Source organism: Bacillus rossius, chromosome 16 (genome assembly GCF_032445375.1).
Source record: "Bacillus rossius redtenbacheri isolate Brsri chromosome 16, Brsri_v3, whole genome shotgun sequence".
Taxonomy (NCBI): domain Eukaryota; kingdom Metazoa; phylum Arthropoda; class Insecta; order Phasmatodea; family Bacillidae; genus Bacillus; species Bacillus rossius.
The window spans coordinates 19,280,861-19,307,053 of NC_086343.1; the positions used below are offsets into that span (position 1 = coordinate 19,280,861).

The window sequence follows — 26,193 nt, forward strand, 5'->3', positions numbered from 1 at the left end:
ATTCTTTATTATAAAAAGGTATACTACCCCCCTCTTTGGAAGTTTAGTTGTTGTGACCGGTACCGGGTGCGTGTGCGTCGCAGGACGCACGGGACCGGGAGTTTGCTACCGGATGTACTCGGAGGAGGAGTACCGGGCCATGGCCCAGTACACGACGCCGGAGATACTGAGGGTGCCGCTCGACTCGCTGCTGCTGCAGATGGTCGCCATGGGGCTGCCCGACGCGAGGAAGTTCCCCTTCATCGAGTCCCCGCCCGCGGACAGCATCGAGAACGCGATCGTCACCCTCAAGCACCAGGTCTGTGTTTCCAGACCTCGTGCGTTTGCCAGGGACAAGGTTATATCGTCACCTAATTGGCAAAAGGACGAATGTTACAAAATCGTAATTTTGCAGGAGGAACAAAAAAACTGTTAAAATGTTAACAAATACAATATAGGCAATAAAAGAGACATCGGAATAAAAACACCAGTTTACTTTTTTTTTACGTAGGTACAGCAAAACCCCTTATTTGCACTTTTCATGGGGACAAAGTAAAAAAGTGTAAAAAGCGGGAAAGTGTAAATAAAGGGAAAAGTATAAAAAGGAGTACAGTTTACCTTATTTAGAATTTTTTTCCTTTTGTTTAATAGCACATACTACAATGCAGGTACAAACACACTAACAACAAATTTTGCTTTAGTATTTAATCCATTATTAATTTACCACATTTGACAAAAATAAAAAAAAGAATGAAAGCCAAAATGTTTTTCTGATTACTTCCTAAAAATAAATTTGAAATTTTCTTCTGCTTGCTTTTTTGGCTGTTCAAGATTATTTGCCTCTCCAAATTATAAATACAGTTGCAACCGGCAGGGTTTATAACAAATACGGGCTACATACACATTGCTCACAGTAAAAATTTTTTTAAGAAAAGGCCGCAAATTGTTGAATATTTACCGTCAATAGCGCGCCAAACGCGGAGAAAGGTCATTGTACTCGGTCAGCTGCTGTAACGACGCGGCGGCGCATGCGCACTCTATGCTCCGCCCAGACTCATGACGCCATCAGCCGCCAACCAATAGATGCGAGCTTAGCGGAAAAAAATATAAGCTCCACCTCCCGTGTACCAATTTTATCCAGTTCTAATACCAGTTTATTGGTATACGCACCAGTTTTCTCGCTGCCGTGACATGTTCAAGTTTACGTTTATCATGATGTCTTGATACCAATAATTAATTATTTACGATCCCCAGAAATAAATGGTTAGTTTAAAAAATATGGCGTCAACTGTACAACACTTCCCAAATTATAAAAGACGTATAAAACAGTTACCAAGACACCGCTCATTTTATCTTGTGAAGTTTATGTCTCGTACCAGTATTTCGGCTAAGTTGTGACATAAATACAGTATCAGAACTTACAAGCAGCCATGTTTGTACATTCATGAGTTTACGTTTTTCCCTCGTGCATTTTAGATTGTCTCCTGCTATAATTACTCGTACTTTTACACGCCTAGGCTTAAATTATTACATGTTTAGAAATAAAAGCAACTTTTCATGTTATAAAATATGTATATTTTGCTATTTAAAATGTTCATTGCCTACTAGCTCCACGGTATTTTCTGGTTGTTTATGGTTGTTACGTGACGTAAATAGCGGGATTGATTCGATTTTTGAGACGTAATTCGCGGGAAAGTATTGTATTGGACTATATGGGAACCAAACGGGACCTGAAGAATATAGTGCAAATAACGGGAAAACGTAAATAACGGTAACGTAAATAAGGGGTTTCGCTGTATTTGTTTAGGAGAGGTGTTAAGTACAACATGAGCTGATACTTCTCCTAAACGCCTCTAAACGCAAGGCTGTGGACTGGCGCATAGTCATCTCGTTGTGCATAAGCCAACTATGAAATTTGAGCAGTAACCAAAACAATATACGGCTGAGAAATGAAGTAAAGTGAAATCTCTATTTAACAAATCTCAAGGGACCAAAATTTGTTGTGTTTGTTGTAAAGGGGTTTGTTAAATGGAGGTTTCGCACGATATATTTCTAGTCATCATAAAGCTTCACATAAATGACTAGAACTGTCTTTATGACTTTTTAATACGATATGAGGAATTAAACATGAAAAAGTTGAGGGCGTAGGGTGTTATGGAGAAATTATCGGTACTAAATAGTGGGCGCCACCACGTGAGTGGGCACGTGGACCCGGCTGGAGACCCTAACCCAGGGCGTTACGTGGCCCGTGTGTGGCGAGATACTTGGCCCTCTAGATATTAAACGCGCTGCTCTCGACCCTACCTAAGCCCGCTCTCAGCGTCGGGCACGCTTCTAATCCGCAGTGGGTTCTCAGGGCGTCCCACACGCCGCCGGCCAGGTTGGGGTCCCACGTGGTCCCCCGAACACAAAGACACGTAACACAGTTAATTGATTTATTTTACTCACGATTTATTTCCGTACACGTTCCTTCACTGGTACAACTGAGAAAACGCCTGAGGCACGAATCGGCTTAGGTGAAGAGGCGAGCCACGCACGTGGTCGCCTCAAGGCAGCGACACGACCGCCCTCGGCCGGCGGGAGAGAGAGACTGGGATGAGATCATGGTTTGCAGGTGGCAACATGGCGCCCTTCGCGCCGAACACAATTACCGTTACAACATTCTGCGATTCCGTGCCCCGGCGAAAGTTAAGTAAATCATAGATTACATTAATAAATATATAAAAATTACTGGCAATTTAAAGTACATTAATGTTTACGTAGTTATTGCGAATTATTATAAAACATTTCTACCCTCGTCCAAGTCCGTGCCTATTCGGGTCCGCCCGGGCAACGTCTATAGTTTTATAATTAATGTAATATTTAAATTGGAGAAACACATGATTAAACTGCAACAAGACACTGGGGGCAAAAGAATAAAAGAAAAAGGGTTACAATATTAATTAGCATACTTAGGGGTGCGGCGCACTGCATCTAAGCGCCCTCTTGCTGTAGTTCGTGGCGCGCAGTTTGAATCACACACGGCTACGTACGTTACGACACAAATGCCGGGCAGGGAAGGTGTTGGGAAAGGGAACGGAGGATGATCAGGCTCGTGGGGCGAAGCCCCGGCTGATGTCAAAGTAATAGAATACACTTGTTTAATGGCATGTTTAATAAGGTCGAAATAAATCACTAAAAATTTTTACAATTACAGTGAAACTTCTATTTAACAAATCTCAAGGGGCCAAAATTTGTTGTGTTTGTTGTAAAGGGGTTTGTTAAATGGAGGTTTCGCACGATATATTTCTAGTCATCATAAAGCTTCACATAAATGGCTAGAACTGTCTTTCTGACTGTTTGATACGATATGAGGAATTAAACATGATAAAGTACATAGAATACACTTGTTTAATGGCCCACCATTTGCTGCTTGGAACTTATCAATTCCCATCCCCAGTGCTTCCTGGCGTGCCTTTTCTTGTAAAATCGGCCTAGAGACATTTATGTTAGATGCCCTAGCCTCCATTAGCCAGTCAAAAAGTATCTTGTCCAAATCATCATTTTTACATACAGCAAAACCCCTTATTTGCACTTTTCATGGGGACAAAGTAAAAAAGTGTAAAAAGCGGGAAAGTGTAAATAAAGGGAAAAGTATAAAAAGGAGTACAGTTTACCTTATTTAGAATTTTTTTCCTTTTGTTTAATAGCACATACTACAATGCAGGTACAAACACACTAACAACAAATTTTACTTTAGTATTTAATCAATTATTAATTTACCACATTTGACAAAAATAAAAAAAGAATGAAAGCCAAAATGTTTTTCTGATTACTTCCTAAAAAATAAATTTGAAATTTTCTTCTGCTTGCTTTTTTGGCTGTTCAAGGAGATTATTTGCCTCTCCAAATTATAAATACAGTTGCAACCGGCAGGGTTTATAACAAATACGGGCTACATACACATTGCTCACAGTAAAAAAATTTTTAAGAAAAGGCCGCAAATTGATGAATGTTTACCGTCAATAGCGCGCCAAACGCGGAGAAAGGTCATTGTACTCGGTCAGCTGCTGTAACGACGCGGCGGCGCATGCGCACTCTATGCTCCGCCCAGACTCATGACGCCATCAGCCGCCAACCAATAGATGCGAGCTTAGCGGAAAAAAATATAAGCTCCACCTCCCGTGTACCAATTTTATCCAGTTCTAATACCAGTTTATTGGTATACGCACCAGTTTTCTCGCTGCCGTGACATGTTCAAGTTTATGTTTATATTATCATGATGTCTTGGTACCAATAATTAATTATTTACGATCCCCAGAAATAAATGGTTAGTTTAAAAAATATGGCGTCAACTGTACAATACTTCCCAAATTATAAAAGACGTATAAAACAGTTACCAAGACACCGCTCATTTTATCTTGTGAAGTTTATGTCTCGTACCAGTATTTCGGCTAAGTTGTGACATAAATACAGTATCAGAACTTACAAGCAGCCATGTTTGTACATTCATGAGTTTACGTTTTTCCCTCGTGCATTTTAGATTGTCTCCTGCTATAATTACTCGTACTTTTACACGCCTAGGCTTAAATTATTACATGTTTAGAAATAAAAGCAACTTTTCATGTTATAAAATATGTATATTTTGCTATTTAAAATGTTCATTGCCTACTAGCTCCACGGTATTTTCTGGTTGTTTATGGTTGTTACGTGACGTAAATAGCGGGATTGATTCGATTTTTGAGACGTAATTCGCGGGAAAGTATTGTATTGGACTATATGGGAACCAAACGGGACCTGAAGAATATAGTGCAAATAACGGGAAAACGTAAATAACGGTAACGTAAATAAGGGGTTTCGCTGTAGTTCCTTTGCCAATATGTGTATTGAATTTTAAAGAATTTTACCAACGTAAAACTAAAAATCGTAAAAACTGTAACATTCGCCCTTTTGCCAATCAGGTGACGATATGGCGAATTGCGATAAAACCGAAATAACACAGAAAAGCAGAACTTAATGCACCGTAATATCGTCAAAAACATGTAATGAAATTAAAGCGGCAATCATAAAACTTAATTCAAAATTTAAAAAAATAGTAATCTTTATAAGTTTGAAATCCAAGGAATGTTATAATTTTCAGACAAAAATTGTACCAAAGTGCATAGTTCAGAAAAATTAATTAAATTTGTTCTATTGTGAATTTCTTATTGAATCACTTTTAAGCCACAAATTCTTGCCAATTCATTTTTATTGTTCTAAAGTATCTGTTGTAGACCAAGTTATTACAGATTATTTTATCATAAAAATGCAACATGCAATTACACTATTTTGGTGGAGTAAGTATTGCAAAACAGTATTCATTCAAATTAAAAACCATAACACCGAAATCTTCTGTTTTTAGAAGTGAAATTAAACTAAAAATAAACCCATAAAATCTGTCTCTGTAGTCTGTACATAGATGGACCCTGTCCATATTCTTCAAATAGGTTAGAAGTCACCAGATGGACCAGCCAGCACATAAGCCCAAAAAGTCACAGCTCAAGAGAACACACTCTTAATTATTATTACTTTTGATCCATATAGGTATTTTAGTTATTTCAGTAAGGCCATGAAAAATAAATTAAAAAAATATTTTGAGTTACAGTGAATTGCTTTTTGTAAAAACAGTTTTGGATCTACTGATGTTTTTCCTTTCACCCTGGCACCAAGTGAAATTTATTTGAATCTATAATTAATATGAAACCATGACATAGTTACTTAACTCCTTTATAACAAATCATTGCCGTAACTCAACTTACTAGTAGCATCCAGAGAAATAATCTCTGTATGTATCATCCCACAGTTGAAGGCATGACTGAATATTACCACTTTGTAAATAATAATGTTATAATGTTATTGGGATTGAAAGAGTTTGCACACCGAATACCTAATTCAAATTAATTTTTTTATTGTTATTTTGTAGTGAAGGGTCGAATCCTAATAGACTTGAAAAAAGTCTCGAATTCAAATCACAGAAGACTACCCAGAATCTACCCCTTTGAATATGAATCTTAAGAGTAAAAAATAAAATTAGTATGGACAAAAAAATAAAAGATGTTGACTAATGTGCTGTAACATCTAGCGCTAGCCCGTAAAATGTTTTTTTTTGTTGTTTCGCAAACTAAGTTTTTGCAATTAACGTATGTTATAATTACATTCTTAAAGTATACAATACGTTCAGAAATGGTAATGGGACTTCAGAGCTTTCAATATTGAATTTTTTTTAATTTTACTTAAATTCCTTCAATATATTTTTTTATGCAAATCTTCTTCTTTGAATATAAAATATTTTGTGGTATTAGAGGATTTTGATTGACCCATGCCTGTTATTTTCTATTTATATGATGCCTACACCGAGCTGATGATTCTGTTTCTTCTCAAACGTTTATTTCGCCGATGCGTTGCGTTCTGAGGGTCGAAGCTGTTGTTGCACGTTGCAGGGAGCGCTGACGGAGGACGAGAAGCTGACTGCGATGGGCGGCATGCTGGCGCGGCTGCCCGTCGACATCAGCCTGGGCAAGATGCTCATCATGGGCTCCTTGTTCCACCAGGTGGACCCCATCCTGTCGCTGGCGGCCGCGCTCAGCGTCCAGAGCCCGTTCACCAACCGGTCCTACCGCGACCCCGACTGCGAGGTGAGTTTCTTTTGTTTTTTTTCAACTGCGGACGTCCAGGGACTGGAGCCAACGCAGGGGGAACGGGGGATGCATTTCCCTCTCCTACCCCTCACACTCAAATTCTAAAAAAAAAAATGTGTCATTCCCGCCAATAAATGTAAATAATTTTAAAGCAAAAAGCAGGGAAAATGTTTCTATTCCTTTTTATATATATATATATATATATATCCCCTTTATCACTCCCCTTCCTCCCCTAACTAATCAAAAAATTTTGGCTTCAATTAAAATACTTTCCTGTTCGACTTGGCATTTCAAATCAAAAGTACTTTATTTCCGTAATTATTTGAAGGCCTTTTACTTCAACTGGAACATTTGTTCTGGAATGTCGGTGAGACACGGAAAATGGAGTGAAAAAGGGACGGGGAACCCCGCAGACGTCCAGGAAGGAGCTGGAGTCGGACCACGGGGACCCCGTGACGCTGCTGAACGCGCTGCGCGGCTGGCTGGAGGTGAAGCACACGGGGGGGGACTCCCGCGCGGGAGGCGGCTCGCGGCTCTGGTGCCGTCGGCGCGGCCTCGAGGAGCAGCGCTTCTACGAGATGGTGAAGCTGCGCTCGCAGTTCCGGGACCTGCTGCAGGTGCGACCCCCGTCGTCGCTCGCGGAGGCAGGACCCTGCGGTGGTCGTTGTTTATTTATTTATTTGTAATTGTAGCATGGACATAGTTACGCAAAAAAGGAAACCAACCCGCATGAAACCTATTCTGAATATTTTGAAGTTAAAAGTTGTTTATAAATTGTAATCCTCTTTATCGATAACATAACGTGGGTATAATTTCAATGGTCTAGTGTAAATACTGATGTAATAATAGCGACGACGGTACGATCAACCTTGTACTATTTTAATTTATTTTTCAAAAAAAAAATATATATATATAACGAAATTGCGGGTTGGTTCCTTCTTTGCATGACTACGTCCGATTGTAACATGCCAACTGGCAGGACAAAGCCTTCGATGGTAGGCACACAATTAGACACGAATACACTCGCAATAATAAACAACATAAATGAAAAACACAAAACAATACAATACATTACAATATAAAAACAAAACACACACAACCTAGACAATAAAACAAAATTCAAATGTTACAATTTAGACAAAACAGAACTAAAACACACATGATCGTTAAGAACTTAGGAAAATAATTAAAGTCTTTATCAAATTTATTAAAGTTGGTTATTAGCCTAAAGATAAGATCATTATTTCTGTTAACTGTACATAAAGAGGAAGTTAAATGACTATTAACTATTAACACGTATCTGTTTTTAATATATGATTTTGGTTTTATGCTTTTTTTATATAAATGTTTAAATTGAAAATATAACAATATTAAAAAATTCATAATGATAAAAATTATATTCAATATAAATTTCATTACAGTAGTGTCATGTTAACAACCAAGCAAGCTGTTTTTAACATGCTTTTATTTTATTTGCTTCATACTTATGTATGTTAGTATGTAACAGAAACTTTCTACATGATTTTGACCCCTTTCAAAACGTCGGATTAATTCGAAATTCGGCATACTTATCAAGGACCGATGACAATTCAATATTTTAAACAGACCCGTTATCCTTACTAGGATAATCAGGATTAGCGATTTTTTTGTTTTCCTACACTGGTAGTGTCTTAGCACCAAGACCAAGAAGGGAAACTACCAGGCGCGCCGATCACCTATTTCTCGGATAAGTTACCGACTTTGAATACAATGAAATTTTCGGAGAGGGAACCTGAGAACCAGCTATCTCATCCAAGGGTGGCAGCAGGCGCCCAAATTACTCATTTCTCGGATAAGTTCCTGACTTAGAATAAACAACAATGACTTCCCAATTTCATCAAAAATCATTAATTTTCATAGTAGGATATTGAAAATATTGTGTACTACAGTACTTCAACATGCTATATCTGATATATATTTTAAAAGCAGCCAATATCTACTCATACTCACTTTAATAGTAAATTTATGTAATACAGAAAACCCAACTAAAAAATGAAAAATAAATAATGGTTTAAAAAACTTAAAAAACACGCCTTTATAGAAAATCCAATTAAAAAATGAAAAATAATAGTTATAAATTAAAAAAAACATGCTTTTATAAAAAATTCAACTAAAAAATAGAAAATAAATTTTTTAAATTTGATTTAAGAATAGTGTAAAAAAGAAAAAAATGGATTGTATTGTAAAAAAAGTGTGGGGTGCATGGTGTCAATAGTTATAAATATTTTACTGACAGATATGAGTAGAAGGATTATCATTTTGATAATATCTTAAAAAAGCACCCCACTGTGTTCCAGTTAGTGAATCTACTGGTAATAAATAGTAAAAATGAATAATAATAATAATAATAATAATAATAATAATAATTTGAGTTGAAAGGTTGAATTTAATATAACATTATTCACGCATACTGAATAAAATTTTTTTCACAATTAACGAACATCCGTGGATAATGATAGCCGCTGCTGGAGACCAGAAAAATTTGCAGTTTCAGTGACGTCTAGGAAAGCATTTATAGTCCTCCGCACATTCGGGAAAATGTTCTCTGCTCATTGGTTACTGACCTGTGATACGTCTCAACTGGGAAGCTTGCAGTTCGATATACTTCTTTGGCCGAGGGTCTCTCCTCATTGGCCCCAGAGTCCTTCGGATAGTATAAGTAGCTAAGAGCGTGTAACTTTTTCCGATTGTGGCCTGTTCTGAAACGAATCTGCGCATTTTCCCATTTCACATTTTCTCACTACATTGTATTGGTGTTTGACCATCAGCGTTTGCGTAGTCATCACGCGTTTTAATACCACGGAAGCCAAAAAAAAAAAAGTCCGTTAGAGGTGTTAAAAGTCCTGCTTTATGTTCAACTTTCGTACTGTCTCTTCTGGAGGGAGAAGGGCAGGGGCGAGGGGCCCGTTGATTTCAAGATTGTCAATTAGAATTTAAAAGGCAAACGTGCCAAGTTGTACGGTACGCACAAGATCACGTTTGCACTCGAGGCCAGGGAAACGTTTACGGAATTTTTTTAGATTTTTTGAAAAAAAATTGAGAAGTTGGAAAAGTTTGTGCATTAAATGAGGAAGGGGGTTCCAGGCCGAATTATTTGTCCCCGGGCCTGTAACTTACTGCATTGCACCTGGTTCACACGGGGTTCACGACCCAAGAAGCGCTATCCCCCGCAGTCCTGACGGACGGACGGACGGCCGTGTGCCCAGGACGCGGGCCTGCTGAGGAGCGACGCGGTGCCCCCGGAGCAGATGAGCAGCGCGGAGCGCGCCCTTCGGCACGGCGAGCTGCAGGCGCTGCGCGCCCTGAAGCGCTCGCACCGGGACGCCGCCCCGCAGCGCAGGAAGACCCTAAGGCCGGACGTGTGGGAGGCTTGCATGGAGGGCGACGAGGAGCGCGACGGGCGCGCCGGCGAGGTCGACATCAAGGACGTGGAGTTCCGCCTCAGCAACGACAGCTCCCAAGTCAGGGTGCGTGGCGACGACGACTACGACTTTGTACCGCGTGATCCTACTCAGTTTAAGGTTTAAGTTAAAAGAACGCTTAAAAAAAAAAGTTTTGAATTAAGTTTTGGTTGTATGATACTTAATTCCATGTCATAACTTAATTTCGGTGTCATGTGGTCTTTTGACATGCTTTTCCGGTATTATTTCGGTTTTATCGCAATTTGCTACATAATATTGTCCCTACTTATACTAAGTTTGCTGTGACATAAGCTTCTTACAATAATAGCTTTGTAGGCAGGAAATGTTAAAAACCAATATGCTGTAATACAGAACTTCTTATCACGTCCTGAATTGCCTTTTAAAATAAAATATGTGTCATATCTAATTTGACGTGAAAATTTTATGCTGTACACTTATTCAACATAATGCAACTTTTTTGTCTTTAAGATATTATTGATTTTTTTTTAATTTATTACTTTTTTTTTTTGGTAAAGAAAGACTCTAATAACAGTACGTAGTATAAATGTACAATTTATAACTGCAGATGTCTGCGGTGGCAGTGATAGTCATTAAATTGAGTTTATTAGTAGTTCATTCTATAAATTACTCGGTTAACATTTAAGGTAAACTAAAAAAAAATTATGAAATGAAATGCAAAATTTTATAAACAAAAATTATTAATTACCTATTCAGGTTGGCCATACAATTCAGTAATAAAATTTACCTGACTATCCGTGACCAAGATTCGAAATTTCAGATTTTCGTAATGTATATATTTTTAATTTCATAGTTTACTAATTTCACAATTTTTCTGAAAGAAATAATAATAAAAAAAAACAACCTCCAAGATCACTATAGGTGGGCTAGTTCAAAACAGTACCTTTCATATACAGTAATTTTGTAGTATGCATTCAAATACCATCTGAAAAAAAAAAAAACTTTCCCAGTCTGGAAGAATGCAGCCCGGAGCATTACTTTTTTGCCATCCAAATCACTCTACCACTGGTGTATTTTCCACGATTTTTTTTCCCAGGATTTCGATTGGATTCCCTGACTTTTGCCTTTGAATATATACGAGGGTTATTTTTTTTTTCAACCTCCGATCGGCTGTAATAAAAAAACTGGAATGAATTGGGAAATTATTTTAATGTCAAAAGAAACGTACATCTTTACTCTATTTTTCCACATAATCACCGTGCAGATTGAGGCATTTGCCGTACCGATGCACCAGCTTTCCAATACCCTCTGCATAAAATGATGCCTCCTGTCTATTCAGCCACGTTTTAACAGTGCCCTGCAGTGAGATTACAGTTTCATTTCTCCATGGCATCGATACCCTAATCGCTCGTACACGAATCGACACGTCTCGTAGTGTTTACCCCCTTCCACCAACCATGTGGAGCGGCCAACTCACACCTCAGTTGAAGCTTGGTTATGGAAATGTCAACATGGCTGCAACGATAAACTGTACGGCGAAATGCGAGCTGCGTGGTCATCCGTTTCTTACAGGCAGAAGGGCACACTGCAGCAGAAATCCATCGCCGAATGAGTGTTGTGTGTTAAAACGTGGCTGAATAGGCAGGAGGCATCATTTTATGCAAAGGGTATTGGAAAGCTGGTGCATCGGTACGACAAATGCCTCAATCTGCACGGTGATTATGTGGAAAAATAGAGTAAAGATGTACGTTTCTTTTGACATTAAAATAATTTCCCAATTCATTCCCGTTTTTTTATTACAGCCGATCGGAGGTTGAAAAAAAAATAACCCTCGTATACTGTATAGAAGTCGCCAGCCCAGGTTAAAATTTCTAATACGGTTTGAGGTAGTTGGTTAATTTACCGCCGCAATCGCCACCATCTCTAGGGCATCTATTTGTGGTGGACCCTAGCGGACAAGTGTCGAACTCTTCAAACACCCCTTCCCCCTCCCGTTGAACGACCTTCAGCTGCAGTGAATGATGGGTGGGGGGTGCGGGGAATGACAGCGGGCGACAGTGCTGCGCTCTAACGTGTAAATAACAACCTAAGACGATACAGGGCGTTACGGCAGCGCCCTGCAGTGGTGAAGTTCCCAAGCTGCTCATCATACGCCCCTGAAAAGACGTAGAGTAAATCCTATCCACTCGCCACTTATATACAGTATATATATATATTCAAAGCTTTCGCTGAACCATTTCCGACTCCCCTGATCATTCCCCAGACTCTCCAGAATGTGGGGACCCCCCCTTGCTATTTCGGCCGGTGACGTGCCCCGACAGAGCCTGGTGTCCGGTGCGACGGCCTGCAGCTACAAGGACGTCATGATGCTGAAGGTGATCCTGTGTGCCGGGCTGTACCCTCAGCTGGCGGTGGCCGATGAGTTCAACCACTCCAAGGTGAGAGTCGTTCGCGTGCGTCGAAGTGCGCTTTCCGGCGCTGAGGTGGTGGCGTGCCAAATTATTTTGGTTTCTAATGGTTCGTGGTTTTTGCACAATTCGATATTTTAAACAGTTAGACCCGTTATCCTTACTAGGATAATCAGGATTAGCGATTTTCTTGTTTTCCTACACTGGTAGTGTCTTTGCGCCAAGACCAAGAACTACCAGGCACGCCGATCACCTATTTCTCGGATAAGTTACCGACTTTGAATAAAATGAAATTTTCGGAGTAGGGAACCTGAGAACCAGCTATCTTATCCAAGGGAGGCAGCAGGCGCCCAAATTACTCATTTCTCGGATAAGTTACTGACTTAGAATAAACCTCAATGACTTCCCAATTTTATTGAAAATCATTGAATCATGTTTGAACATATTTATAATGTAACACAATTTTTTTTCCCCTAAACAAATTCTGTTTAATAGTTAATGAACCTTTGGGCAAATTTTTATGTATAATCGTAGCACATACTGAAAGCATGAAATCTCGTGGTACGCAGTTACGGATTAACTGTTTGTATGTAGCCTTCGTCTTTAGTCTCTTTATTTTTAGCATATCGTTCATTAAATCAGTATGTTGTGTTTTCCCAAACCCATGTAATGAACCTGAGTTCTTTAGGGGAATGGATGAATTTGTACTTTTTTGACGTGTATCGGTTGGAAGCAATTTCATAGGAAATGCGAAAAGTTAAGGATGGATATCAGCCAATATCGTAGAGACAGGGTTTTTTAGGTTTTATCAATAGGACAAATTAATTTTTAAATCAGTAGATTTCGGTGTTATTGTTTTTATTTTTGTGTATTGTCTTTATTCGTTAAAAAAATGGATATTATACAACAAAATGAAACTGAAATATTTCTTGGTACTTATTTCACCAAAATAGTCTTATTTTGATTGACACTTGATACACTTATAAAGTAAAACCATTAGTAATGAGCATGTCTAGAACTGAACTACTCTGAAAAATTAAAATTAATCGGAAATTTTTGTGTTTGAAACATGTGCCATCATTAATGTAAAAGCATGTCACTGATGCAAGACCTGCAAGTTCAATCAATACAATATTAATTTTTTTTTCCCAGTCGAGGACTTCACCATGACAAAATGTTCAGTTTTTTTCTAATTTTATTGAAGTTTTTGTCAAAACGCTTATTGATCTCATGTTCCTGGTCAAGTTTTGGTACTGGATGGTACATTAACTCGCATGTGCGGTGTGATGTCGGTTCTCACAACTCGCCGTGTAATCTCTAGGGGTGTGCAAATAGTGGATTTTGATGGTCGAATATTTTCGAATCGAATAGTAAAATTTTCGAATAGAATGCAAATAGTTTCGAAGTCGAATAGTTGAAATATATATATATTTTTTTATATGTTACCACACTGAACAATATCGGGTTTTCATATATTTAGTTTATACAAGATATTATTCTGAATGAAACCACAAAAAAAAAGTTCACTTAGTATTTTTAAGAGTTATTGAGGACATGAATTTCTATTTCATATGTAATAATATTAAATAATTGTTGTCTATTTTATATTTGATGTAAATATTGGTCCGAATATAAAGCGACCATTTTTACATAAACGAGAAATGAGAAAATTGGAAGTCGCCTTATTTTCGCACCCAAGACGTAAGCACCACAAACATTAGTTAACTCGCATGTGTCGTATTGACGTTCTCAGCGGTGTCATGTCGGTCATCATGACTCGCCGTGCGATCTCGTCTCCCTGTCTGTCTGTATGTTTGCGTCGGCACGCTGCCCGTGCGTGACGCGGACAGTTTCTCGAATGTTTCGCAGTCGGTGTCGGAGCAGCTGTTCCACACGCCGGGCAAGGCGTACGTGGCCCTCCACCCGACCGGGTTCTTCGGCAACCACCCGCAGGTGCTGCAGCTGGAGGAGTCGGACATCGTCGTGCCGGACGGCTTCGGCTCCAAGCTGCCCGTCAGCTCGCGCCACCAGCTGCTGTGCTACATGTGAGTGGACGCAGTAGCTTCGTCGGACAGGCCCGCGCAAGCATTCCGAATTTCAAAAATCAAAGAAAAATTTTTTTTCAACGTGATGACGTCTTATAAATCGACGAACGCCGGCTGCACGCACGGAAAAGCACGACTCGTTGTGCCAGTTCCGCCTGAGCCGAGCGTTCGAGAACCGGCCAGCCACCGTGCGAGAAAATCTTCTATAATATCAAACAGGTTAAGGGGGGCTTTTTAAAAGCAGCAATTTAAAAAATTTTGATTTATCCGTCCAATTTGGTCATTTCTTTTTTAACTATTTATCTATTGACATTGATTTTATTTCAGTTTATTTCTATAACTAATTGTTCGTGATTATATTTAAACAAATTATTAAAATTATATTTGCAAAAAACTGTAAATAATATTTGAAAATTAAAAAGTATGCAATTTTTCATCAATTTTTTCTTATGCCGTTATCACGTAAAATTATCTTCCGTAAACCGACTTTACAGACAACCCCCTTTTTTTATTCTCAATATTTCATATGTTTCTAAATACATGCAATGCTCCAAATTGAGGCTAAGGGTCATTTCATTCATAAAGGTGAATACTGATAAAAACCAAAATAAAAGTGAAATTGAAGTCAAATACACTGCATGGCACTGAAATGCTGAAACGCAAATCGAAACACAAGATGCAGCAAAATTCAACTCAGTTACCTCTCCTTATCTACTAAAGTATAGAATTTATTTCTTAAGTCTTTAGTTCAAACTTTTATTTAATAACCTATAATATTGTACAATAGTTAAAACAAAATTTTTATATTCTCTGTATGGTTTTTTTTTTCATTGTAAATTAAATGAAAGCAGTAAGACAGTGACAAAAAAACAAAATTGAATTTTAAAATATTTTGGCACCAGAAGCAAAGTTAAACCACATAATCATTTTTTTTTTTTCCCCCACTGCTTAAACAGGTTATGTAGGTTTAGTAGTTCGAATGGTAACACTATTTGTTGTTCTGTTATTTTAGTAATTATGTATTAGTGCACAATACTTTAAAAATAAAAACAATACCAACAAAACTTGTCAAAATAACATAAAATCTTATTTTTGGACACTGGATTTAAAAAAAATTTAACTGAACCTTATTTTTTCCATATACGTAATAAATTTCTCCAAGGGACAAAAAAGCATTCTTCAAATTCCACGCAAAAAAATCCCAAAAAATTTTGAAGTATAAATTATTTTTTTAGGTTTTTGTAACTATTAATGTAAAATTAAACATACAAATGTTTGTTTGAATATGGCTTGAAAACTGTGTTGAAAAACAATATTAAGAAAACTTTTTCCCACTTTTATCATTACACATCTGCTCTAACTAGCACGTAGATTAATTACATCGTGTTTAGGTTACTGGGATTCACTTCAGATATGTACCTTTATTCTATCTTTAATCAAGGAGTGTCTCCATAGCCCCCAACCCCCCGCATGGTAGACTCTTTTGTACTCTGTCCAGCTCTTCTTCCGGAACCATCCTTCTGTTTCCTGTAATCAACCTGCTTGCCAACAATGCATGAAATTTTGCATCCCGCATGTAAGCGCCCAGGGTTTTCCCTGTGTCTATGCAGGTTTTACCTGGGCCCAACTTATCTAGTTTATAGTCTAGAATAGTCAGTGAGGGGAGTTAGTCATGGTGCCAATCGCTGCCCATGGCCGGCCAATCCCCATCCTAGCACACGATGCGTGCTCCCTCTCCCGCATGGCTTAAACCCTGCATGGTTAGAGCGTATAGGCTTCAGCCTGAGACGCACTTAGAGTCTATCCCTAACCCAGACCCCTCCCAAATACGCTTAATTTAATTTAGGTCAGGAAAAAAAAAAAATAATTGTCTCCATGAGCCAGACTGATGATTTAGCATCATCGTGCTCTGATGTTCAAACAGGTCCTTGTTGGAGACGACGAAACCCTACTTGGTGACCACGATGCGGATGCCGGCCGCCCAGACGCTCTTGCTGTTTGCCCAGAGCATTGACACCAACGTGGACTTCTCTCGGTGAGCCTTGCTTGCGACATCCTTATCAGTAGGGGCAAGATTATTTCGTGAATTGCCCATCTAACTGAAACAACGCCGAAAATCATGTCAACACACCACTCAAACACCAAAATTCAAGTGAATGAACCACTAATTACCAAAATGCAACTAGGTAAAATTAATGTACCACAAATTACCAAAATGCAACTAGGTAAAGTTAATGTACCACAAATTACCAAAATGCAACTAGGTAAAGTTAATGTACCACAAATTACCAAAATGCAACTAGGTAAAGTTAATGTACCACAAATTACCAAAATGCAACTAGGTAAAATTAATGTACCACAAATTACCAAAATGCAACTAGGTAAAGTTAATGTACCACAAATTACCAAAATGCAACTAGGTAAAATTAATGTACCACAAATTACCAAAATGCAACTAGGTAAAATTAATGTACCACAAATTACCAAAATGTGACTAGGTAAAATTAATGTAATGTACCACAAATTACCAAAATGCATCTAGGTAAAATTAATGTACCACCAATTACCAAAATGCAACTAGGTAAAATTAATGTACCACAAATTACCAAAATGCAACTAGGTAAAATTAATGTACCATTACCAAAATGCAACCAGGTAAAATTATGAACTGATCAGAATTTTCGATCAAAACCTGACTCTTAAGACAAATACGTGAACTTCTAAACGTTAAATATTCAATTACAAAGTAATTTATTTAACACAGAAATACTTTAACAGATTTATTTCATTTGTTCCGAAAAGTTAAGACATGCTTATTACAAATCATATTAAAAGAGTGCATCATGTTTCAGTCAAAATGACACTTTTTTTGGGGGAAATTAGCATCATTGAACATTAAAGTATCATATTTGTTCAGTAATATGTTATCTTTTGTAATAAACAGATTTCATAAAAATAAAAACAATAACACCAAAATCTCCTGTTTTAAAAACGAAATTGGACTGAAAATAAAGCTATAAAATCTTGTCTCTACTTATCAGTTATTGGCATCTTCTTGCCTGCTACCTGAGCTATATGGTGAGTATGTTTAAACAACGTTTTGTGCTTTTCAGTAGGTTATTTCTATATGTATTATTTTTTAATATTGGTTCTGTACTCAGTCATATTTTTTGAGTACTACCTGGTTGAGTTTAGACATCATCCGTAATCTTCTAATAAAAAAATTTTAAAAATATACCAGGTATGAAATTTTTAATAGAAGTCTATGAAAATACATATGACAGGTGTTAAACCGTTCAACTGTACATAATAAATATTTTTTCACTTGTGTTGATTTTCCGTATCTCTTCAACACAAAAATTCACTCAGAAATGTGTTAAACTTGATTATGATTCATAGGTAATAATTTCACTTTTTTTTTTTACTACCCACAATGTAATGAATGCTAGTAAAATAATTCAAGAACAGTGAACATACTAAAAAATGGCTTAGTAAAATTGAAGCATGAAAACACTATTAGCAAACATTGGCTTGAGGTTCTATTTCTTTAAAAAAGATTTATTCTAGTGAAAAAGAATTTCTAAGAAAACTGCTTAGTCAATTGGTACCTTTTTAATTTCCCACAAGCCTTTAATGGTTTCATAATCAATTTCAGTGAATGTTGTACTTTGGTTAGTAGAGGAATCCACATTTTCCATACAATTCCATGTAATTTGCAATATGCCTGGCCTTCTTGATACAATGCTGCCAACTGCCACGCAGTAATCATATTCGAGCAGTAAAAAAAAAAACACATTCAAAACAAATGTAATTATGTTAACAGGTTAACACCAAATACTACTCTAAGAACAGTTAGCACTCGCTCCTTAAATAATAATAAAAAAACTATTCATTTTGCAAACCCACTTAATATTTAAAAAGCTAAAAACAAGTTTAAGGATTTACATTTGTGTTAATTAGGCTACTTTCAAAAGGTTTACCTTCTAGTTACATGAGCTGTATTTATTGAACGGTATCGAAGGTGCACACTGTATTTCAGAAGCATCGTAAAGTTTTTTTTTGATTCCGTAGTGGATAAATAACACTCCGTTGTTTCGTAACTGGGTGACTAAATCGGCAGTATTTAAACCTCAGAACTCAGCAGCACGGCCAGGGTGCTAGATCTGGTACTTTTTTAGTGGTCAAGTACATTTACGCTCAGATCTAGTACATTTTTCGTTGATATAATCATATTATAGTAACTCCAATATGTTTTATTATTAAGCGTAGTTATTTTTAAAAACTATGGAATGTGTGTGTGTGTGTGTGTGTGTGCGTGCGGTGTGTGATATTTAAGTTCGAGCATTGCAGTGTCATAATAACTTCCTAAATTATTGTTAAAAACCATAACAAATTATATTCTTGTACTTTTTTCTCGCCTAAGTTGGTACGAAATATTTTTTTTCCCTTGTGGACACCCTGAGCACGGCTGATATCGGTAAACCTACGTCGGGCTCGTGCTGGTTGATGTTGTGCGTGTTCACCCCCCGTGCGTGGGTCGTTGCAGGCTCGTATGCGACTCGTGGCTGCAGCTGGAGTTCCCGGTGCCAGAGGCAGCCATGACCTTGCTCCTGAAGGCCGCCAGGCTGCGCAACAAGTGGGAGCAGCTCCTCAAGCTACGCCTGCAAGGTAGGCGTCAGGCGCTCGTCTCAAACCTACCTCCGTGACTATTTACCGTTTCCAGCAGCATAACGTCGTAACTCGCGACTGGAAAGCACGTCAAAAGTGCTGCATTAACACCTGAAATGCAATGACGTGGAATTACTACTGGCTCGCTGTAGGAAAGGTTTTGATGGAGATTAGAAGCTGACGAAAACCAGCTTTTACCGCGCAGCTTAGGTTCCCCCATCCTTCCCTTCTTTGCGACAGAGAATTTCCGTCACTCCCCTCTCTGTCACAAAGAAGGGAGGCGGGGAACCTAAGCTGCGCGGTAGAAGCTAGTTTTCGTCAGTTTCTAATCTCCATCAAAACCTTTCCTGCAGCGAGCCAGTAGTGAGTAGCATTTAACCAAATCATTAAAAAAGTAAATCTTTTTAATGTTTGAAATTCAAGGAATGTCATTTCACAGACAAAAAAATTTTTACTAAAAGGCATGGATCAGAAATATTAATTTAATTGTGCATTTCTTATTGACTCACTTTTTTAAACCACTAATGCTCTCTTAATTTTTTTGTATTGTTCTGAATGTATCTGTTTTAAACCAGTTTATTACAAATTATTTTGTTGTAAAAATGCAGCATATTAATTTTAAGAATATTTTGGAAAAGTAAATATTACAAAACTGCTTTTATAAAAGTTGATACAATAACACCAAAATAGTCTGTTTTAAAAACCAAATTCGACTAGTAGTATTTCCAAAAGTATATCCGATGATTGTCAGGTGTAGTTACATACACTTAAACCTGATATATAGACATTACTGCGAGTGTAATTACTTTATACGTACAAAACTAAACACTAGATATTTTTGAAGAGTTAACTTCTTAGTGTATATATCATTTCATGGTTATTCTCCTTAAATTTAGATTTTATTATTTTTTTTGTAAATACTTGATACTATTTTTAACAGAATTATTTTTTATTTCTTCATCACATGCCACACATTGTATTTATTGATTATTCTACAGAATAATGCGACGTTAAAAAATGGTTGAATGAATTTTAATATTACTGTAAAATCTCGTTTATCCGGCCCTTGCTGACCAGGATCCCTGGATAATCCAGATAAGATTTGTAGACATTTTAATTAATGTTCACATAAAAGTGATAATTGTATTCTACACGTGATAATGTACCTGACCATAAACGCCGTACATGTTTGAAACAGAAGGAAGTTGACGAATTCTTTTTTTAAGAAATTATGTGAAAAGTTATTTTAATTGTTTTCAATTACTTGTAAACAATAAAGGGCATGTATACAATCTAATTTTGTTTCAAAACAAGTTTTTTTTTTTATCGTAGTAAATGATAAGTCTGCTTATTTAAAAAAAATTGTATTTTGCTTTTTACCCATATTACCGGGGTTATGTGGAATTTTGATTGGCCAGATTGCCTTTGGTCTCAGTTAGTCCGGATGGACAAGGTTCAACTACTTCGTGTATGCGCTAGGCCCTTGGATTAGATGCTGAGATAATCTCTGGCCGTGGAAGAGAGTGTGGTTGGCCGTCACCGATCTGGAGTAGAGGAGTGTGAACACCGTTGGGGTCTATAGAGCAACCCACTCTTAGATTGCAGTGTGGAAGTAAATGGGCGCATTCTCTCTCTCTCTAACACACGCCGATTGCCGTTAGCGCTGTCCTTGTTTCTTCGTGCGTTGTTGCCAAATATCAAATGAAATTAAAATTTTGATTTTTGGACCAAGCTTTTTTTCATATTGTATAGCATCAAAATACGCATCAGTCAATGCTTATTTTGAATACTTAAGAATATTTTAAGTGTCCGAAAAAATTAAAAAACATAACTTATTCACTGCGAACTGTTTTTAAGTATTCCGAGATGTTTCACATCAAAACAAAATAACCTAAATGTGTATTTCATTCAGATTTTTTTTATTATTAAATTAATGCCTTAGGACGCCACCGAACAAATTTTAAGACAAAAACTATACAGGTTTCACTTAAATAATTTTTTTAATATATTGAAATGCATTTTCTCACAAACTGACACATCAAAAAGTTGACCAGCGGAAAACTTTTTTTATATTAAAGATAGATGGGGGACGAAAGCGTGAAAAATCTTCACAGTGAATTGAATTAGTTTTTAAAAGCAGCTCCATCTCAATTGCTTCTACAGTTTCCGTGGAAATAGCTGTTAAAGATGTGTCTTATCAGTACAAGAGCGCGCAGCAATAGAGGTTTCTCTCACAAGCTGCCGTCGTAAGAGGAAACAGGGTCATGTGTTTAGATAAGTGGGGTTCTGTCCTGCAAGCAATTTCAAATGCATGGCTTCCTTAGTCAACCATGTATTTCCTTAGACACGCATTTCTGAAAACAGCCTGCCAGTTAGTATCGCGTCTCGCAACGAAGCAACGCCTTGTGTCCGGTGACTCGTTACAGTTATAATTTTGACAAACAAATTATATATTAACATACGTGATTTTATTTTCTACATTTATTTTTATTACGTACATATAAAATATGGAAGTTAGAACACCGAAAAGAAATTATATCGGTAGGCTACGCGGGAGGGAGCGCAAGATTGTGGTAAATGTATTTGAGTATTTTTCAAAAAATATGAGTGTGTGCAATGCAATTAAGGAAGCTTGCCATTCTTCGTGTCAGCTCTGTGCTACTCTTATGGAAGGGGTATCAACATTGGTCAGCGGTAACGATAGTGATTAAAAGGTATGTGATGTTATTAATTTCTTAATCAAGTTAACGTTACATTTATCGTATAAATTTATATGAATGAAATGTGTGTGAACAGATTCTTGTTGTAAGTTAAAGTTCAAAAAAATTCCTTATCGGCACAGCCTAAAGGCACAGGAAGATTTTGATGATTATATTTCTTTACATTAGAACAAAAAGGGATTTTTATATCCTTAAAACCATATTTTTTTCTTCCCCTTGCAGTAATGGTTGTTACAAAATATATTTTAATCGAATCTTGTACATAATGTGTAAAATGTATCAAATAAATACGAAGGAATTTAATAGCGATGATGGTACAAAATTTTGAATTATTTTTCTATCCTTCTCAACACCAAGCATCTTATCAAACATTGTTTTTGACAAATTTTGGAAAATAATTATAATATTTACAAACAATTTAAACAGATTTGATAAGGTGTCTACTAAGGCAGAAACGTTTTTTTGTCCGGTGAAAATATTTTTTGAACCCATGCAGTTATGGCTGGTGGTATCAAAAATTTATTTAGAAAACATTTTTTGGCATTAGGTACTCCGAGTTATCATACGTTAAAACGGATGCGATATTATTCATATTATGGAAGTTCTTGCGATTTTTCTGTTTTTTCAAAAAAACCTTCCCCATTTCGACCCAATTGTTCGGATTTTCCCCATAACTACTCGGCCGAGAATTTCCATTACCGTATTTTATTTATCATTTTGGACATGACTTGTCCAAAAATATGGCATTTATCGGGCCCATGAAAATGTGATTTTATATATATATATATATATATATATATATATATATATATATATATATATATCTGTGTGTGTGTGTGTGTGTGTGTGTGTGTGTGTGTGATTTTTAGAACATAAAAGAAAACTATAAGAAATTTTCGTCTACAATAGGTAGTTTTTATTTGAAATTTAAATAAAAGTGGCATTATTACAAATTTATACGTGTAATAGTATAAAATATTATAAATTACGATAATATTTCTTAAAATGCTTCTTGTTCGATCCAAATTACAAAGAGACACATCTCCTGAAATTCGTAATGTGTTAGAGATTTGGCAACAGCGCGCGCCATAAGCTGTGTACTGCAATCTAAGAGTGGGACGGGCTATAGACTCGGTGCCCAGCGTGGAGAACAAAGCGACGAGCGCGATCGCGACGGCGAGGCTGGAGCGGGAGCTGTCCGAGGACCTGCCCCGGTTCATGCACACGGAGGTGGTGTACACCTTGAAGCGGCTGCTGCCCGCCGACCTGAAGGGGCTCCACGCGGGGACCGGGCGGGGAGACGGCTGCTGGCCCGTCGGCCCCAACCCCTTCCACGAGTCCTGGGAGCTGTGCCCGCACCCGATCAAGGGCGGCGTCCAGCTCGCCAGCTACCTCACCTTCGACTGGTGAGACGCGACCCGGAGGGCCCCAGCGCCCAAGCACCAGGGGGGGGGAGGGGGGGGGGGCACTTGATCCTGTGGTACATGGTACTTGCTGTTTTAATTTAGTACATCGAAAGGTCCTTGACGTGACAAAAACTTACGATGTAATTATAATTTTAAAATTTATATGAAAGAAAAAATTTCCATAAAACCTGACAATTTGTATTGTTGTATATTAGAGTTTTTGTAATGTTCAGGATCTTTCGACGTACTAAATTATAACATCATGCATCATATGTATTCCACAGGATCAATAAATACTTGTTCATGCCATCAGGATCAAGAGATGAAGTTGAATACGGGATAAGGAATAATTACAGTTTTTTTTTTTTTTTTTTTTATGCTTGGGTTGATCTTGAGAGGACAAAAATTACAAGTCCGTAGCTAATAACTTTCTTAATTCATAGGAAACCTTATAAGTATTGTGATACACACTGAAACATTATAAGTAATAAGTATTGTGATACACACTGTAACGTTTACAGTCTAGATTTTTTTTTTAATTGTGGGGTTTGAAAAGTCTTATATTAAATAGTATAAGGTTGGGGCCCAACAAATATATTGTGTTTTCCTGAATATAATGCTATGATTTTTACCACAACTGTGGAAACTAAAAGTAGAGGTGGCATTATAATGGCAAACATGTATCTTGCCATTAGAAACAACTTAATCGAATAACTAGATGCTCTCACAGGCGTGACAGATGAGAGATGCAGGATGAAAGAGAGGTGCAACTGGAGTTTGTCACTGGCTTGTTTATGCTTCTCTTCACTTCACTTCACTTCACCAAACGACCACCACACATCACCATATTCTTTGCTTTCTGAATGGCCGCCACATTTGAACTACAGTCAGAAAACACAATTTTTTTTCTAACTGCAGCTTGGTGTTTCAAAAGAAACCATGTAGATCACTCTACCAAGGAAAATGGCACCAGAAATGATCTACTAAATATAAAATAAATATAATAATTTAAATAATTATTGCATAATTGTTACACATTTTATACTAAAATCAAGTTTAAAAAGTAGGGTTGTTATTTTAAGCGAGAAAAGCATTATATTTTGAGGTAGTTATTCATAAAAACAAAACACATTTATAAAAAGTACTTTTAATTAATAAGTAGAGTATACAAAAAAAGTCAAACAATTTAAATTGATACATCATGCAACAAAAACATATTTTGTTCAACTTAAAATAGAAAAGAAAACCGTGACCCGAATGTGAGCCGGAACTAACGAATAACTATCGTCGTAGTATACACGAACCATGAAATAGTGCTGGCTATCAAATATAGTTTACTCTGCACTAGACAGAGCAGGCGCTTTTCATGCAATCGGCAAGTTATCAATAATGATGACGTGCGCCCACTTTATACGGGAATCAACATAACCAAACATGAATGATGCCAACTAGCACTGGATACATTTTTATGTGCAGTACATAGCGGCAACAAAGACAAACAATAAAGGTTATAATGTTTGAAAATGCCTGTAAAAGAAAATTTATACATCAGACAACTATGTATTTCTGTTAATTAAATAACTAAGCATTAATTTCCAAACGAATAATAGGTTTTAACTTTAAAATACATCTTTTATACGGGAATTGAAGTTTATGGGCAACTTCAGGCATGGTACACAAATAAAGTATTATCTTATTGAGAAAATGGTAGGACCGAATCTTTTCAGCATATTGGATTCGTATCGTGCGGGTACATCTTAAACGAGTTCTACTGTAAATGTAATATGTAACTGTATTTTCCCACTTATAACTACCAAGCTGCCTGACAGCAACTTGAAAACGGATTGCTGTTGCACAGTCTTTATCCTTTCATGTTTACTACCTTCACAAAACGCTTGTAATCTAACAATGGGACCAAAAACATGATGCGATTTTCATGCGAGGTAACGGTGCGATGATTATGCAATTAAAACACGGAACTTGAATTGTGATTTCCGATCACATTACAGTCAGAGTCACGTTATTTACGGGTGGATACTGTATTTGCACCAGGCCCTCGGCTTCTCCCAATGGCCCAGACTGTAAGGCCATAGCTGATACTTGCGCACAGGTATGTGTACAGTGTTAACTAACACAGATGCACTCTTATTCCTGTATGTTGTGCTTGCAGCCTGGAGAGCAGAGGGGAGGAAGTGGAGTACGAAACTTGGCGTTGTCCGAAGTGCGAGCTGGTGGCGAGCTTCAGCATGTTCGAGCAGCTCCAGCACAGGCACGCCTGCCAGGACGCACAAGAAGCAGAGGACGGTAAGATGAAGGCGGTTATCGATCTCTCTCTCTGTCTCATGTGAAAGACTACGGGGGATGGAAACAAATCCTCTATTCTTATCAATCCTTTGCAGCATTTATGGGCCACTTTAGAACACCTAAAAATATCTTTTTTTTTATACCCTGTCACCCTTCTTTAGCTCGTGTTCTATCCAGCTCGAAGGATTAATTAGGTGAAGTTGGATTTAATTAATGGTAGCATCCAATGGGAAATCCCTAAACTACTTTCATAGAAATTACCAATGTTTCTAGCCATTGGGATTTTAACTAAACACATCAGGAACAAGAGACTTAATATAAATGTAGAAACAATCAACTGTAATAAAGTTAATGTTGAAGATTATCCATATTCCTTAAAAATGCCTTGTCTGAACACTGCTATGATTTTACTTTTATATATATATATATATATACAGTGGCGTAGCCAGGATTTGCGTATGGGGGGTGTTAAGAAGCATGCGACCCCCCCCCCCCCCCCCCCCCGTATTAAAGCGGGGGGTCCGGGGGTCCTCCCCCGGGAAAATTTTGATTTTAAGGTGTAAAATATTGCTATTTTAGCAGTTTTCG

The 26,193-nt window shown here is 37.4% G+C and overlaps 1 protein-coding gene across 1 annotated transcript in view; it reads left to right on the plus strand.

Annotated features, from left to right (window-relative positions):
* The window catches only part of LOC134540160 (probable ATP-dependent RNA helicase DHX34), a 45,180-nt gene that overhangs the window by 16,002 nt on the left and 2,985 nt on the right, over nt 1–26,193 (plus strand). The window contains exons 9-18 of the mRNA XM_063382705.1: nt 84–298; nt 6,438–6,632; nt 7,049–7,252; nt 9,881–10,141; nt 12,376–12,492; nt 14,332–14,507; nt 16,432–16,542; nt 19,054–19,175; nt 23,025–23,301; nt 25,472–25,605. Of these exons, the coding sequence (XP_063238775.1) occupies nt 84–298; nt 6,438–6,632; nt 7,049–7,252; nt 9,881–10,141; nt 12,376–12,492; nt 14,332–14,507; nt 16,432–16,542; nt 19,054–19,175; nt 23,025–23,301; nt 25,472–25,605 (1,812 nt within the window). The remainder of the gene's footprint in view (nt 1–83; nt 299–6,437; nt 6,633–7,048; nt 7,253–9,880; nt 10,142–12,375; nt 12,493–14,331; nt 14,508–16,431; nt 16,543–19,053; nt 19,176–23,024; nt 23,302–25,471; nt 25,606–26,193) is intronic.